Here is a 13,982-nt window from a genome sequence, read left to right as displayed (position 1 = left end):
GGTAAATCTTCAAAACTAAAAAAATATTTATAGCCTTAGTAACAATTATTTTAATAAAAACAACCAATTCTCGGTTCACTTCATTTTTCATTTCATTAGGTGTATTGACAAGAACATAAAAATGCATAAACATCCGCAGTCTGTTTATTAGAAAAAGGATTATTTTATATAATTACAATATATTTCTTCATACACGAATTTTTCATGAGAATACACTTTTTCCATCAATTTTTGTGTTTCTGTTTCGCCGCGTACAAACGAAAGCTTCTCGGCGGAGATGAAAGTCGTGCTTGCGAGTCTTCAGAATCTGTTTTGCATGGTGCTAACCCGGTATTATTATACTGAAAGCTGCCGTACATGTATCCACACAGAGGGCAGATCATGCGAACCTTCTTCGAGCGTTTCATTATCAGTGGTACGAAGCAGAGTGGCCAACACCTGTGTCGTGAATTGCTATGCATTAGGTGGTCCGAAAAGTTTCTTTCATTTTAGAAGAAAATAATGGTGTACAACATTTTTCGTTTTATATTATTTTATCGAATTACGCATGATCCATTTTATTCTATCAAAATAAAGATCATAACGTTCGACAGATTAGGTTTCATGTTTGTATAAAAATGCATCGTTGTAAAAGACGTGTATGTAAAAGAAAGACACTTTTCGGACAACCTAATAATAAAATAATAATAGTAAAATTATACACCTAATAATAAAATTATAATAGTAATATGGTAAAACAACCTAAAATTTTTTTTTTTTTTTTATTTTATTTTGGTTTTTTTACAATTTGTCCTGAAGGACATTTGGTAAAGTATTATATCTTATTGGTAAAAAAAAAATAAAATAAAATAAAAATAAATATAGCATGTGGGTGGCTACCCCCAGCGGGGTGCCATCTTCGTGTTTGCTAGGTTACATCTTTTATGAAACAACCTAATAGTGAAATTATTTTTGAAGTAAGATAAGCGAGGAGCGAAATACAAGAATATAATAAATCGGATTTTCCATTTTCTCTAAGGGAACGGTTTTACAATTCGGTAAAAGATATAAAGAAATGGGAACTGTTATCAATATTATTATTTCAATAAATTATTTCATAATAAATGTGAAATTTGATTAATAATGTCTCTTATTAATCCTGTGTCGTGAATTTCATGTTATCAAAAGTATCTTATCCTTTGGTTCTGAGGATAAACACGCGCCTTTTCATTCTCTCGTAAGTTGAAACATAAAAATAGATAAGAAGAATATAAAATTGAAGATATTAAAACATCTTTCGCTTTTTACGATAAAATGTTGGTCAATTTGTCAGTTATTTTTAAAAGGATTACACTTTTGACTGTGGCAGGTCTGTTCATCTTCAATTTAACAATTTAACAATTCAACGTCGTATGAAAATATTTCTTTTTATTCAAAAAGCGACATTAGGAGCAAGACGTTAACAACAATATACTTTACTGTGAAAATACTTCCTTTTATTCGTAAAGCGACATTAAGAGGAAAAAGTGAACAAAAATGCACTGCACCATCAGAATGCTTCTTCTTGTTCATAAAGCGACATTAAGAGCAAAAAGTCAACAAGAATGGTCCTTTCCTATTAAAATGTTTCTTTTTATTCGTAAAGCGACATTAAGAGCAAGAAGTTAACAAAAATGTGCTCATCAGTCATTCCTGCTGTGATGATCAAATAATTTCTTCCACTTATCGTCAGACATAGGAACATTACTAAGATTTTTATTTCCGCCTGTAAAACTTCAACCCATACTAATCCCTGTTTTCTCCTTTGCAAACGTACGTTGTATCTTTTATTTAAATCAATTAGAGTTTCTGAAATTGCACGTTCTTCTATGGAACTCGCTTATTTATGGAACATTTGCGATGAATTTTCGATTAAATTGAAGAAGCCGTGGGTGAAGTTTCGAGTTTACTCATTAATCTTTTATCCTGACGCGGAAAGCTGAACCAGCAGACAGCGAGTAGAAAATTAATGTTGGTTACCTGTACACCAGCCAAAAATCTGTCAGCTCTAAATTCCGAATAATCGCCGTTTATGCGTATCAAGAAACGATTTTAATTCGTTAATTGCTACAACGAAGTCGATGGGAATACTGGTATTTTTGAGTTATAACGTCTCGAAACACGATATTTTATAATCGGGTGAACTTGAAGACGAATATGGAAAAAAGTAAGAACGAGAATGTATATTCTTTCAATGTAAAATTTTGTTCCCTCAGTTTGTGTGATTAGTTGAATTGAATACGTGCTCTTAATTGCGCGAGGTATTTTATTTGAAGACAGTTTGAAATTTTATTTAAAATCTTCATACGTAGAAGTTTTTTTAAAATTAAAAAATTATTACTTTAAACGCTGGTATATTGTAATTTAAACGGAGTTCTTGCAATAACGTTAAATTCCGATATTTCGCAAATTTAAATACTGAACTCTGTGAATAAATATTAAATATTTGCATATTATATAAATTCCAAAAATGAATCCTTGAAATTAGTATTAAATTAATGGGAAATCAGTTGAAGTGTGTGTGGATTATAACTGCGTAATTATAGTTTTAAATGTGACACACGTAGAACGGCTACAATTAAAATAATTACAGCTCTATCGCACCATATCTGTCTGTTTAAGTCGTCACGTATCGTATTATATTTTGTTAAGAATAAAGTAACGTTTGAAGTTGGAAAGCTTGGAGATTAAATCTTTGAAAAATCCATCAGTTCCATAACATCAAAATTAAATAGAAATGAGTAAATAATATTACATGTTGTTAATAATTGCGCGTAGATCGCAATGGATGACTTTTTCCCGAAAAACCAGTGACAAGTGAACATTGTAGGCGAATTTTAACTAATTTTCATTCATTTGCATTAATGGAATAATAATTGATTTTAACTAGACATTTACACAAAATTGCAGCCTTGATACGAAACTTACAAGTAGACTGCGGATATCTCTGTAAATTCGTTCGTAAACACGTTCATATATTTATAGCAAAAGGACAGTACCGAAAAAGTTAAGCTTATAGCTTTGACTAGAGGCTACAGGGAACATAAGTTGGAACATCAGTTCCATAACATCAAAATTAAATAGAAATGAGTAAATAATATTACATGTTGTTAATAATTGCGCGTAGATCGCAGTGGATGACTTTTTTCCGAAAAACCAATGACAAGTGAACATTGTACGCGAATTTTAACTAATTTTCATTCATTTGCATTAATGGAATAATAATTGATTTTAACTAGACATTCACACAAAACTGCAGCCTTGATACGAAACTTACAAGTAGACTGCGGATATCTCTGTAAATTCGTTCGTAAACACGTTCATATATTTATAGCAAAAGGACAGTACCGAAAAAGTTAAGCTTATAGCTTTAGCTAAGGGCTACAAGGAACATAAATAGAAATCTATTTATTAGTACTTTTGTTCCTAGACCTTGCAACCCAAAACATAATGTATATTCAAGGGTACAATAATATGCACCGCTGCTTATTTAGAATATTTCTACGTAATAGCAGTCTCCAGGTCACGGATGTACATAAATAAAGATGTTGAGTTTTTCTTGAAGTAATTACTTCAACAGATAAGAACCAGTGTATATACGCTGAAGTGTTTTCCGAGTTATATAGCGTTACATTCTCTGATGCTACGATTCTTCGTGTCTTTCATAACTCAGCCTACAGTTGAACGACTCACTGCCGTATATGAAGTCATCAAACGGTGGATATATAGCATTACTTATAGTATCGGGAGAAATGAAATATGGAGAAAGCGAATAAACTTTAGATTTCTATATGTGGGAATATTTGACTGCAATATTTCACCTACCCTAAAAGACATAAGGCTCCAATATGCGAGGTCGTCAACTTGTCTCCCCGAGCATGAAGGGTCGGTATTGCTTCCTTTTGGCATCGAGGGCAAAGCTTCTTCTCGTCGTGCGACTTCCACGTGTCCACTGTGCAAGAATATCAAACACAATTGGACAATTTCTTCGATCAATGCGAAGAACAATCGATGTTTAAGACCAAACGATATGAAATAACGTATAAATGTGTGCAGTGTACATGCAACATTATTAAAGCCACATAAACAAAGTTAATATTTTTGCAAGATGTAAAAAATGTATCGAAATAATAGATACGATACAGAAAATCATTAAAAATCAGAGGTACGAAAAATTCTATAATGTGAAGTGGTATAGTTCTTTCTTTGTTGCTGTAAGATATTTCAATTTCCTCGAACTTTCTTAAAACTCGTAGGATCTAGATGGAAGCAGAATAAAAAAATATTGTACCGATTTCTAGAACTCCTTCTTACAATTACAATATCGATTTGACAGAGTCGAATAACAAGAATCGACTGAGAAAAAATTACAAATGACATGTTGCGTTAATGCAACGTTGGTCCTTGATGAATTGAGTGAACGTACCACGAGTGGCATAAATTTTTCGCTGTTCGGTCTTCCTAGTATTGGAATCCGTGGTATCGATACACTTCGAAGCTGATGTTTGTTTAGGTGTCACTTTTGATTCCCCTGTTTCCTAATTTATTTATTAATTTATTAATTTATTAACTTATTTATCAATTGAACGTCCTGCGCTATCTTTACTTCAACTTATGAAAAATATAATATACGCTATCGTTCATAGGTACACTTTATCTATTTATAGTAACCATACGAGAATTTAACCAAAGCGTAACAGAAAAATATCGAACGAAGAAAGTTCGTCGGAATGGAATAAATTATTGTTACCATTATGACAAATTTAAGAGCAGTTGGTACCTGAATTAAATATTGATTAGAACGTTTCGGATGAGATTTACGAATATGCGCAAGGAGCCCGCTCGTGTCTTTTCCTCTGTTGCTTACTCGTTTGTCACACACAGGACACCACGTAGCCACGTACGACTGCCACGAAAATGGAATATAATGTAATCTACGATGTTATTGGATTCTAACCTGTACGAGTTAGCGCGAGTTTTCGCTAATCTCTAGCTGTTGCTTAGAAATCAAACGAGACGCTTTTACAGAAAGATGAAGAAACCTGTGTTCCGCATTTCATATCTTCAAACTCTTTGTTTGGTCGCGAGTTTGGTGCACATTTCCGTTGGACAGATACTCGAGGCAAACTTTTCACGGTGCGGTTATATCGACGAGGCGAAATTACGTGTAAAACTGAATCCGCTGAATTTAGCTAGTTTAGCAAAAAGGAGTAAGACAGCCTGATCGAGCTACTTCGATAATATTACGTCAATCGTTCGTGTGCTACGGGAAATTCATTTCGGATTTAAAGAAACATAATTGAAATTATAATTTGACGATAGGTTGGTTATAATTTTCATTGCGCTAGGAATCCGAAGACCGTCTTGAAACGAGGAATTTGTTCGTGGGATAGCTCGTACTCGAGAATGTGTTTTCGTTGGTAAATACCGAAACATGGAAATTTATGTGAGGATCTCAAGGGTAGGAAATAAAATCGGCCCACTTTCGTTGATTCTTTGACTTTTACATCATGGTTTATATGGTTAGAAAGAAGCGTTTTAATATGAAATAAATTTTTTTTTTATTTATTTTATTTTGGTTATTTTACAATTTGTCCTTGCGGACATTTGGTAAAGTGTTATATCTTGTTGGTGAAGAAAAAAAAAATATAAATAAAAAAATAATATAGCATGTGGGCGGCTACCCCCAGCGGGGTACCAGCTTCGTTTTTTTCTAAGTTATATCTTTTATGAGGTCTATTGGGTGTTTCCTTTTTAGTCTTCTTGCGATGTTTGTTGTGTTGCACGTTTCAGCTGCCAGCTGGTTCGGGTGTGTTTCTATTCTTGTTCTGTATCTTGTTGCGAATATGAAATAAATTGAAAGGAAATAACTTGATCAATTCAAAGAAGCCTTTTGGAAATGATAAATTCATGGTGTTTGGTGAGAACTAAATAAATATTAATATGGTTGTTACGTTAACTCAATTGATATTAATGTCTCTGTCTCTCTAATGCTATATATTTTTATATACTTTCTATGTTTATATATCTCTTTTAACGATCCAGTATATAATTGCCCAATTATCGTTCGCAGTTTATTACGAAGCTCTCTCTTTATATTTTGTGAAAAGAACCATCGCTAATTCGATTTACAGGATGTCGCTTTTCCTCGTGTTTTTCTAATCGTTTCATCGTAATTGCGTGTGTCTATCTGTTGTCAACGATCCCCTAATTATTTTCCAAATTGCCAAAGATAATAATCTTCTCTTCGCGGCTTCCATCATTTTTCGCAGTTCAAATATTATTTTTCAACAAGAATGAAGTTAGGGACGAAAGAGAAGTTGACTAAGACAAGTGAAAGACGCAGGAGCTTTGTCACGTTGTAGAAGTTAGCTGACAAGTCGGTAAAGTGGGCTTCGAGCGAGGCAATCTTAACGGCAAAAGGAAGAGAAGAAAGAGGCAGAGGAAAGGAGCTTTTCCTGAATGCGGTATGAGAAGTTCCAGCTAAAGTCAAAAGTTTCGGAGACAAAGGCTGGCACAAAAGCTTGTCACGGATGGCGAACATGTCGTGATTCAGTTTCGACTATAATTGCGCGATCGTCGCTGTATTGCAACTACGACGACTCCGCAGTTGTCAGAATCTCGCTGTATGGTCGTCGATTCGTAGATAATGTTCTGTATAATTACACGAGATTTCCGTCTCCACGATCCTACGCCGTCTTAAGAAAGTTACCGAGGCTCAGAGGCAGACAGATGACACTTGGAGCAAATAAACAAGGACACTTTTCCCCTGTAATTTCATACCGAAGAAACTGGACATTTTTTTTTTTTTTTTTTTTTAAATAGTTTATTTAGCCAATATTTGATTTTTTGTACATTTTTGAGATTCACAATAAACAATGAATTTGAGTATAGTGTGTTTAGGCAAAAGTACCGATACGCGTCGGTACGACGTAGCCATGGTCTAATATGTGTCGTGGATTTTCGGTTTTTGCGTTTATTTTTTTGTTTTTTGCGTTTAAGTCGCATTGGTGAGTGATTTTTGTGTATTCTTGTGTGTGTTGTATTTTGTCCTGAAACTTGGCCGCAAAACAGGACTCCTCGGGAAGAAACTGAACATTATCTAAGAACAGATGATCGAATCTTACAACATGGTAGAGTTTTCCATCCTCGAACTAACAAGGTGACAAAAATGTACCGATAATGGAACGATTTTCTGCTCGTAAATTTCATTTGTAAAGAGCATGACGGAATAAACGTGATAAAAGTGTCGAAATATTTGCCTAAACCACACTGAGCTTGTGATACGTCGATCGAAACAGCTTCCTAGGAAAAACATTTTATTAGTTATGCTAGCCTTCTTATTAGTTTGTGCTGTTCTTCTATGTTGTGTGAACATCGATACAGTGGCTACAATTTGTACATCGTTGTACTTATATATCGGGTCGTCTTTGGGGAACGGGGCGTGTAATGAATCTTTCTGCGAGTTGTCCGTCATTGTTGTATACCAGATGATATTGATTGAAGCGAATGTATTGCGAAGGTTAACAAGTGATGTCGATGAGTGAATAATTGAGATGTCGGTGACGATGAGTTTAGGTTCGATAACGAATACACGGTCAACGGGATGACGATTGCGATTAGGAACTCGATGTACGTGTTCACTGGACTGGTCGAACTTATCGGATTGAGAGTCAGTCCAAGTGGAACTGCCTTTATATACTCCTCTCCGTATCCCTCGGGTCAATCCCTGTTTTTAAGGAGAGTTATTTAATTACTTTATACCTTTGTTAGGTACACGTCCCTCCCGTGACCGTGGCTACGTTCAGCGACCCGTTATGTCACTTCGAGCCCAAGCCCACTGTCATAAATCTCGGACAATCGTAATTGACTTAACTCATAAACAGATATTTCTCAGTTTTATTGTTTAAGTACGGTTATAATAAAAAGTATTGAGGACTTTCCCAAGCATTCTGAAAGAAAGGCTCCGGTGTCCTTTCATCTCCGACATATATTATCATCGTATTGCCATATACCTACGTTGTGTTACGATATTTTTTCGTAGAGAAATGTAGAAAAAAAGTATAAATTCTCGATGCATTTATTTCAGGATCTTTAATTCTTCGAATGACGAGACGTTGGAAGAAACACGTTTAACAACTTCTTCACATCCTAGTGTAATTAACTCGAATTCTATCTTGAATTTCAGGTTTTCATGATATCTAATATCATCCTATACTTGTTTCTATGTGTGTACGATTTTCTATTTCTCTGATATTCCTGCTATTTTTTTCACTTCCTTCTCAGAGCATCGTGTCATTGCGATATTCCTGCTTTTATATCACTGTAATGAAACTCGCAAAAGATTGGACAGTTCTGTAGGGAATTTTAAATATCCTATTAGTTATTCGTATAATTCTTTCTTACAACAGGTACGGTACAGTTGGTTCGTCTAAATTTTCCACACGAGAATTTTGATTAGCTCGGATGAATAAATTCCTGTCAGTCGAATCCGCTTATCTCAATAGGAAGCACCTATTATTTGAACGAGAAATCTCATAGAAGAATGTGTAAACTCCTACTTTGCATCAACTCCAGTTTCACCAATTGTTTGTGCCCCGACAGGTTTAGATGAATAGACTTTCGTATGTAGAGTGGCTGCAAAAAGTATTTCTATATACTCTTATTTTCCAATGAAGTGTTCTATCATCGGTAGACTGCTTTTTGTACGTTTATAAGAAACGTGAAAGTGAAAAATGCAGAGTACACGAAAAATATATAAAACAAGCAAAGTACAGTGCTTCCTGTGATACGTGGACCATAAATTAATTTACCATCGAAGCTCTAACTTTTTAATTGCGTTCACGAGGCTATGAATTTGCAGGACGATCCGCAGTCTAATCGTCAAGTCGCACATTTCATTTTCATAGCAGTGAGTTTCTTCAGTCGTACGAAAGTACTTCCAAATGATACTAAACTTAATAATACTTGAACGAATTCTACAACGAATGCAATGGTTTTTTTTTTTTATTTTATTTTGGTTATTTTACAATTTGTCCTTGCGGACATTTGGTAAAGTGTTATATCTTGTTGGTGAAGAAAAAAAAATATAAATAAAAAATAATATAGCATGTGGGCGGCTACCCCCAGCGGGGTACCAGCTTCGTTTTTTTTTTTCTAAGTTATATCTTTTATGAGGTCTATTGGGTGTGAATGCAATGGTGTACAAATACTTTTCTTGTTCACTGCGTGTCATCTGATTATCGCGAAGGTTCAAGATCTACAATTTTGTATGTTGTTTCGTCAAACATGTGTCACGGAGGCGCAAAAACTGACGCACCGGAAAAGCAAACCAGGTCCGGTGGAGACAGCAAAAAGCATCGATAAAAAGACGTAATTGAATTAGAGGAGGGATATGTGTGCGCAAGTGGGAGCGTGGATGGCGCCGTTGGCAGTAGGTCAGAAAATCAGGTCAGGTAGAAGCGGCGGTGAAGCAAGACAAGTAGAAGGGGCCAGGTACCGTTAGGTTCGTCTGGCGTCGTCCGTGCTCCACACCTGGACCTTCTTTTACACGGAAGAACGTGGGCCGCGGTTAAGAAGATAAACCGGCGGTGGACGAGATGCATCGGAATCCGTGTGCGTCGCCCCGAATCTCTTTCCGACGTTCTTTATACAAAATTCAACAAGCGAAGAGTTTCTCATGAATTCCAATCCGCTGAGAAACGGCCAGGACATCGATCACGTCTTTCTTTTTGTTGATCGTTCCGCGGACAAAACTGCACGCACTCTGCAGAAACTTTTGGTCAAGTTGGCCTTTGCCCATGTTGAATCTTCTACGATGATGAGAAGAAAATTAGAGGAATCTTCGGCTGTTTCAATTATTTTAATTAGAAAAATGTGGCGATGTTCCCTACCGTGGTATCAAAATTTCGTGCATGCCTCGACTAGTAAAAGGAATTTTCAACTGAAATCTCATATTCTTCGCAATCTAAAGCTACTCTTCGATGTTTGGGGCTGACCAATGAATTTGGAGTTCCTGGACCTTCCATATCTCAGAAACTAATTGCAAGCCCAACTTGAAAGTTTGATGTCACTGACGTCTCACTATGAGAAGACCAAAAATAGGTGATTTTTGGCTCACTTCCTTCCTGTTGAATGTTTAATCTGTTTACCCTGTTTACTCTGAAGCCCATTTTTGGATGAAGATACCAAAATAGCTATCGTTGCATTCTTGTCGCTTGAATTTAATATTTGCTTTATTCGTTCGGTTAATTAATTATAAGACCCTAAAGTGGAGAAGAATTTCATTTATAACTAGACCACGGATGTTTATGCAAATTTTTTCGTAATTAAAGAAAGATGTAAACTAGAAATTGGTTTCACCGATTGGATATTATGATGTATTGTTTGCCTTGGATATTGTGTACATTTTTGACCATTACCTGCACTCTGCAAATTTTTGCACTTTGAAACTTTCCATAAATGCATAAACGTCCGCAGTTTGTTTCTAACAAATAGCGAAGTTGTCATTATCAGTAAATAACGAAGATGTCACGTAATTAGAGACGTACAGCGACTGCGAAAAGTACTCTCAAATGCCACTATTTTCCAGCAGTGTTTTTCTTTTTTTTATCAGGTTGCACGTTTCACTTTTATAGAGTATCAAATTTCTTGCACCTAATTAACTAGTACATAAATGGCTATAAATAAATAAATGGATATAACAAGAATGGCGTTCGAGTACTTTTAGCAGTACTGTAGATGTCGAAGGTAAAATTTTAAAAAAGCTCTTTGTAACGCAACACATTGGAAGGAATTCCGGGAACACAAGTGTGCCATTTTATCCCGGACAAAGTCGATTTTTATAATTCTTCCATAAAATAGAAAATAAAGTAATAAGGGTACAGCTGGCAGCCAGTAATTAAATCCTAGGAAAATCATAAAATAAAATCAGAGCGCACATGGAAGAAAAAAATTCTACTAAAAATAGCTCCGAATATGGAAGGAAAAATTTTCCAATGGACATTTGTAAAAACGCCCCGCTTGAATTTCGTCGGATCAAAATACATCGCGCAAAAAGAAAATTGGCACTTTTTTATCCATATAGAAAACTCTGCCAAAAAAGACAAAGTTGAATATATTACGTTAGCTTTCTTTATTCAAAACTATTCCAAGTGTCAATTACGATTTGTTTTATATTAAATGGCATACAAGGAGATCGATCTCATCATTATAAGGATCATTAATTATCATCCAACAACAATGACGTTAATAGAAACTAGCTGCAGCTTTGTCGAAAAAATCTACAGTTTTGCCAAACAAAAGTGAATTGTCTTCGTTAATTAATTATGTGTCGATCCACGTGCAAAACGACATGATAATTTGATTTGGATGGTAGTTTGGCAAAAGCAAATTTTGGTAAACGATGATACTTGAGTTGCTTCGGTATCCTCCTAATTGAAATACCATTGTTTCCGCTACCTCATATTAGGTACCTGTTGATAGCTTATAATTAATGCGTTAATTCGATAACGCGTGACGCGTTAGTTCGCCGATTAACGTTCACCATTGTGAAAACTTTAACGTCGTTTATATCTTCTGCTTTGATTTCCAGCACACGCTTTTATAACGGAGTTAATTTTTCAAAGGCGACTTTCAGCGAATGCTTGAACAACATTTTGCCACGATCGCGCTTCCAAAGCGGTACTCGACAGCTTAATGAAGCGTCTTTAAAACACCTGGAATGTTGACTTGTTAAGATGAATTCGAACTTCGCAAGTGATTGAATTTACTACTCGCGTACAGGAATATATGTGTGTATATATGTACATAATGTATGTGTAGCAGGCAGGCAATCACAGTTTCCTTTTAATCTCAAAGTTCAGCTTCCCACTATAGACGCGTATTTGCTATGCATTTTTTGCTATATACGACGAATGAAGTTTAGTTGATGATATTTCGGACTTACATACCGGAAGCTTAGCTTGCAATTGGTATTTGAGTTTCTGTGTCAAATTACGAAAGTTCTGCAGCTATTTGCGAAGGAACGCACCTTCATTATGGATGCGTCGTCTTGGGTACACTGCATATTTGAGTACACATTATAGGGAATTCTGATATTAGGTGTACCGTTGATTATTTTTGTCGTATACATTTTTCTAACGCTTTGAAGCGATTGATGCGATCGCAGGAGATACACAGATACTCACGAAAGTATTTAAACATTTAACACAGAATCTTCTTACGAAGATATTATCTACATTGTACGAATGTTTTTGAAATTCCGTTAGCGCGTAATCAGGTACGACTATCGCAATTATAATAATAAATTTCCAAGTAAATGTTGTCGAGTTTCGAGGAAAATAAAAATTAGTATAAAATATATTGTTTCGTTAAAAAGCAACGAGAAAATCTTTTTTATCGTCCTACAACAGCCCCAGAAAAATTGATAGCACAACAAACGATCAATCTTTCTATTACGGTTGACTATGTTCTATTGTATATTAACTGTACAAATAAATTTGATCGTGTCACGATGTTGTAAAATAATTTTAGTTTCTGGGTCTTTGCAATTTTCTAACTAAATTATATTCTATCAAAAATAAACAAATGCCACATACTTCTGAGCGAGGCAATATATAATCTCTTGTTAACTATCACGTAACTACCTCATAACTATCTCATAACTATCACACAGTCTAACACGATGCGACCTACTCATGTCACGTTTCAGTACGGATGGGCTAACATCGTTCTTGATCTTTCTATTTGTAATTTTCCAACTAAATTGCTTTCTGTCAAAAATAACCAAGTGTCCACATACTTTGGAGCGGCAATATACACATATAATCTCTCGTTAACTATCGCATGACTCTTATAACTATCAAAGACTGACATGATTGACCTATTCATGTCACGTTCCAGAATAGATGGGAATAAAGGAAGAATTAAAAGAGAGAGATTGAATTATTTGTTTCTGCCATATAGCAATCTTGTATAAATGATTACACAACGTATAATAAATATATTGTATAAATAATTTAGAATTTAGTTCCCCCTCTTTTTGTGTATTCATTGTAGAGTGGACTGTCTAATTGATAAAACCCTATGAGCACGTCTAGACAATCTTTCAAATTTTATTCGTCAAGCAAAGAGTTAAAAACGTTTATTTATACGACCAACAAATCTTTATAACATTCATAATACGTCAATTTGAAGCTTGAAGTTATTCGAAGCCAGCTGCGAAATTTACTTTCTAAGCTACCTTCACATCTCCTTATTTTATCAAAGCATACAAACAATTTTACTGTTTAAGTGAATTTTATTAACGTATAGAGATAAACATACTTAATTTAATGTAAAAATTCCTTCCGTTCGATTTTGCGCCGAGGAATTTCGGTGCACAGAAAAATTTTCAAAGGCGATTCTCTAGCATCAATATTTATTAATTTGATGCAACTTAGAATTCGCTAATCAGCGTGCAGCTCCAGTATCGAGACCAAAAACGAGTTCTCCCACCGCATTTCATAGATAAGTAACTAAAAAAAAATAACTACGCGACAAAATTGCGAAAGTTTTCGATAAAACTAAAAAGGATTCGATAAAAATATACAGAACGTATATATACGTCGACTGGATTCGATCAAAATATACAGAACGTATATATACGTCGACTGGATTCGATCAAAATATACAGAACGTATATATACGTCGACTGGATTCGATCAAAACATACAGAACGTATATATACGTCGACTAGATTCGATAAAAATATACAGAACGTATATATACGTTGCTCGGATTCAATCAAAGTGCACAGAACGTATATAGACATCGTCGCCAGGATCCAAAGCGTTAACACTTTGACTGCCACGCCGAAATCACGTTTCGCTCAGGACGCCACGGGAGTATTTTTATTATTCAAAGCATACAATGGCAAAATAATAATAAATCGATAATGTAAGACAACATTCTTCCCCAATGGA

At 35.1% G+C, this 13,982-nt stretch overlaps 2 protein-coding genes across 3 annotated transcripts in view; one reads left to right on the top strand and one right to left on the bottom strand.

Moving 5' to 3' along the window:
* Positions 1–13,982, top strand: part of LOC132909001 (CCR4-NOT transcription complex subunit 6-like) — a 431,298-nt gene that overhangs the window by 208,752 nt on the left and 208,564 nt on the right. The gene's annotated exons all lie outside the window — the stretch shown is intronic.
* LOC132909076 (uncharacterized) lies at positions 123–12,151 on the bottom strand. Its single transcript, XM_060963662.1, has 5 exons — positions 12,050–12,151; positions 4,799–4,924; positions 4,445–4,556; positions 3,844–3,970; positions 123–438 (listed from the first exon to the last, which is right to left on the bottom strand). The coding sequence occupies exons 1-5, from the start codon at positions 12,149–12,151 to the stop codon at positions 225–227; spliced, it is 681 nt and encodes a 226-aa protein (XP_060819645.1). The 3' UTR covers positions 123–224.

Source organism: Bombus pascuorum, chromosome 7 (assembly GCF_905332965.1).
Source record: "Bombus pascuorum chromosome 7, iyBomPasc1.1, whole genome shotgun sequence".
NCBI classification, from domain to species: domain Eukaryota; kingdom Metazoa; phylum Arthropoda; class Insecta; order Hymenoptera; family Apidae; genus Bombus; species Bombus pascuorum.
This window is presented reverse-complemented; position numbering and strand designations above follow the sequence as displayed.